This window comes from Colobus angolensis, unplaced genomic scaffold (genome assembly GCF_000951035.1).
Source record: "Colobus angolensis palliatus isolate OR3802 unplaced genomic scaffold, Cang.pa_1.0 Scaffold137, whole genome shotgun sequence".
Classification (NCBI taxonomy): Eukaryota; Metazoa; Chordata; class Mammalia; order Primates; family Cercopithecidae; genus Colobus; species Colobus angolensis.
The window spans coordinates 1,113,387-1,117,451 of record NW_012114455.1 but is presented as its reverse complement, the minus strand read 5'-3'; the positions used below and the strand labels follow the sequence as shown (position 1 = coordinate 1,117,451).

The 4,065-nt window shown below is 46.7% G+C and overlaps 1 protein-coding gene across 1 annotated transcript in view; it reads left to right on the top strand.

The window, feature by feature from the left end:
* Nucleotides 1-3,710, top strand: part of FEZ1 (fasciculation and elongation protein zeta 1 (zygin I)) — a 51,682-nt gene extending 47,972 nt beyond the window's left edge. The window contains exons 9-10 of the mRNA XM_011934606.1: nucleotides 617-682; nucleotides 3,351-3,710. Coding sequence (XP_011789996.1) covers nucleotides 617-682; nucleotides 3,351-3,367 — 83 coding nt within the window. The 3' untranslated portion in view covers nucleotides 3,368-3,710. The remainder of the gene's footprint in view (nucleotides 1-616; nucleotides 683-3,350) is intronic.
* Nucleotides 3,711-4,065: the final 355 nt, after the last annotated feature.

Sequence of the window (4,065 nt, the reverse complement as noted above, 5' to 3'; positions counted from 1 at the left end):
TCTCAGCTACTTGGGAGGCTGAGGTGGAAGGATTACTTGAGCCCAGGAGTTTGAGGCTGTAGTGAGCTGAGAACACGCCACTGCACTTCAGCCTGTGTGACAGGGCGAGATCCTGTCTCAAAAAGAAAAAAGAAAAGAAAGTCACCGATAGATCCACTACCTAGAGACAAACACTGTGGTTCTTGCTGTGTTCTCCTCCATCACCATGTGCAGGTTTGTTACAGGAGTATATTGCACGATGCCTCTCAAATACTTTGGACCACAGGCATGTGCCACCACACCCAGCTATTTTTCTTCTTTTTTAATTAGAAATGAGGTTCTGCCATGTTGTCCGGGCTGGTCTTGAACTCCTGGGCTCAAGGTCTGGGTTACGACTGAACCTAAATCTGTCACCCAGGTAGCAAACATAGTACCGAATAGGTAGTTTTTTAGCCCTTGCCCCTGAAATGCTGACCCTTGATAGAGGCTTCTAGACTTTTGCTCAATAGTCAATAAATGTCTGGTTCCTTTGAATCATTAGTCTCTCACTCTGGGCTGGTAGGTCATGTGGCCCCAGAAGTGAGCCTCATGACCAGGCTAAGATGGTATCTTAGCTCCTCTCTTTCTCCTTTCCTAGTTCTCTTTGCCATGAAGGAGGATAATGAGAAGGTGCCTACTTTGCTAACGGACTACATTTTAAAAGGTAAGAGCAAGCCGGGCGCGGTGGCTCAAGCCTGTAATCCCAGCACTTTGGGAGGCTGAGACGGGCGGATCACGAGGTCAGGAGATCCAGACCATCCTGGCTAACACGGTGAAACCCCGTCTCTACTAAAAAATACAAAAAACTAGCCGGGCGAGGTGGCGGGCGCCTGTAGTCCCAGCTACTCGGGAGGCTGAGGCAGGAGAATGGTGTGAACCTGGGAGGCGGAGCTTGCAGTGAGCTGAGATCCGGCCACTGCACTCCAGCCTGGGCCACAGAGCGAGACTCCGTCTCAAAAAAAAAAAAAAAAAAAAAAAGGTAAGAGCAGCCCCAGGCCTCCTGGAGCAGAAGGGGTTCTCTGGAGCTCCTGCTCCAGTTAGGGAACCTTTCCAGCTTGTCCACTCCAGACCAGACCAGGCAGGGGCCAGGGAAATCAGGGACAATTGTGAGGCTTTGTAGTAATAGGTTTTGCCTTTGGGTGTTGCCAGGAGGCCGCAGGAGGAGATTCCATCACCCCCGAGTCACCAGAGTGACTTTCCTCGGAGCAAGAAACCAACAAAGGACTTATTGTGAAAATTCTGCAGAGTTTGAGCTACTTAGATTTAGTTGGGAAAAACAAAGCCCGATGATAATTTAATACTTTTCAAGCACTTGAAAGGAAGCTGGAGACATAATTGACTACATCCTTACATAACTTTTTAACCTTTTCTTATGGAAACTGGTTGTACATACAAGAGCAGAGTAGAGGGAATGGCATAATACACTCTCAGGTACTGATTAGCCAGCCTCAACAGTTATTAAGTCCCGACCAGGCTTATTTCATTTACGCCTCTACCCAACTTCTCCCCTCCCATGTTATTTTAAAGCAAATCTCTGTCCTAGTTTTTCATTCATAACTATTTCAGTATGCATTTCTAAAACACAGGAACTCTTGAGGAAAACATAGCCCCAATATCATTTCACAACTAAAAAAAATTAAGAGTGTCGTTTTTTTTTTTGAGACGGAGTCTTGCTGTGTCACCCAGGCTGGAGTGCAATGGTGGGATCTCAGCTCACTGCAACCTCCACCTCCTTGGTTCAAGCAGTTCTCCTGCCTCAGCCTCCTAAGTAGCTGGGATTACAGGTGCCCGCCACCATGCTCAGCTAATTTTTGTATTTTTGGTAGAGACGGGATTTCACCATGTTGGCCAGGCTGGTCTCAAACTCCTAACCTGAGGTGACCCACTCGCCTTGGCCTCCCAAAGTGGGATTACAGGCATGAGCCACTGTGCCCAGCCGAGAGTTTCTTAGTACTGACTATCCAATCAGCATTCACTGTTTTTCCCATAAAGTATTTTTCAGTTCATTTGTTTGAATCAGGGGCCAATAGAGATCAGTATGTTACAATTAGATAATAATATGTCTCTTACATCTCTTTGATATATAGAGGTTCTGTTTCCTTTCTCTCTTCCATTTCTTGAAATGCATTTGTTGGAGAAACTAGGTTGTTTGTGCCATAGATTTTCCTTATTGTGGATTTTTGCTAATTTCATCCTCATGGTATAATTCAGTATGTTCTCCTGTCTTCTTTATTGCCTGTGAACTGATAGAACTGGAAGCCTGATCAGATTCAGCTTCCGATTTTTTGATAAGCACTACATTATAAATGGTTATAGGTTTCCAGACTTCCATGGGGTGACGCACATTGTCTGACTGTCTTTCCTTTTGTGATGTCAATAGCCATTGAGGATTGATCACTGTCTCGATCCATTATTTTATTGTTTTTTGTCCTGCATGCACACAAAACTACGTCCAGTTGCAGAGGGACCATATTTGTGGAACCTAGAGTTAAGAAACCCTGAACTATACTGTTTCTATAAGGGTCAGAAGGACTAATCTTCCATTTCAGCAGGAGGAACTTAGAGTAAACATTAAAAATAACTTGTTCAGCCTGGGCAACATGGTGAAACCTCGTCTCAATTACAAAAGAAAAAAAAAATCAGCCAGGTGTGGTGTTGTGTAGTCCCAACTACTCAGGAGAATGAGGTGAGAGGATCACTTGAACCCAGGAGTGTGAGACTGCAGTGGGGGCTGTGATCACACCACTGCACTCCAGCCTGGGTGACACAGCAAGACCCTGTCTCAAAAAAAAAAAAAAAAAAAAAAAAACCACACATAAAAAGGATTTGTGACTCAAAGATTTTAAAAGAGCAGCATATTTCTCAAAGGAGGTTCTCAAAGGAGGATTATAGAAACAGGTTATATAAATTTGGTAGTCTGAGGGCTAGACTTTACCCCTCATGATCCACTGAAATGTCAATGAATTTGTACAAGTAATTAATATTTACTAAGCACTTGCCACGTGCCTCTCAACAACCCTGTGGGTTAGGCGCAGGTACATTCTGTTGTATTGATGAAGAAACAAGCGTGGAAAGGTGAAGTTAATTTCCCTAAGGTCGTGTAGTTAGTAATGGTCGGATCCAGGATTTGAACTCAGGCCCTGGAGACTACACGCTTAGTTACTATAGCCAGCAACCACCTGCCATTGTCTTTCCTTTATTCTAAGCTCTAAACGGGGCTGTCACCACTCAGGAGCTGGTGTGACTGCTCTCAGCTAGGGCTATCCTGGGCTCGGAGGGCCCGGCCTGCAACTGTGTTCTGACTGCTGTCCGCTCCTCTCTTCTCGTTCCAGTGCTCTGCCCGACCTAACCTTGCCCTTTGGAGCAGCCTCGCTGCAGGAGGTCACTGAACAAGAGTCATTCCATCACAGGGACTGCATGACACCACGTAACCTCCGACGTGTATTTAAACGTGTATAGCTTAACCCGGATTAAACATGAGCAAGCGCGCGGGGTCCTTTGCTGTTGGCTTCTAGTGCTAGTGACCATTGGATGCATGATGGGGCAGGGCCGGTGATGGTGCCTCCCCTTGCCGGTGTCGGGAGAGGGGAAGGCAGCCGCTTTCACTGCTCATTATGTAGTTTGGCTCCAGCCCTCAAAAACAGCTTATACTCTAAGACTAATTTTGAAATAAAACCTTCATTTAATTAATATTCTTCATGTGCTTTGGAGTGTGGTGTTCATTAGCCCTCTGTTCCAGGCGCTAGAGGCGGGCTGTATAGCATTCTTCACATGCCGGCCTGCGGCCCGTGGCAGCCAGTGCTGTGTTTAGGGACTGGGCGCATGCCCTGTTGTGGGTGGTGGTGGGATCATGGGACACAGTGGGACTGCATATGGTATAGGCAGAAGGAGACCCTCCGCAACCTCAGTTTTTGCTGCTGAGCCACAGTCAAGGGAGCTGCACCAGGGGCTGCAGAAAGGAGCGGGTCAGAGGGGGTGTGGGACCGGGGTGAGAGTGTGCAATTAGCAGATAGTAAGTGGGCCTCACGGAGGAGCCACACAGCTGCA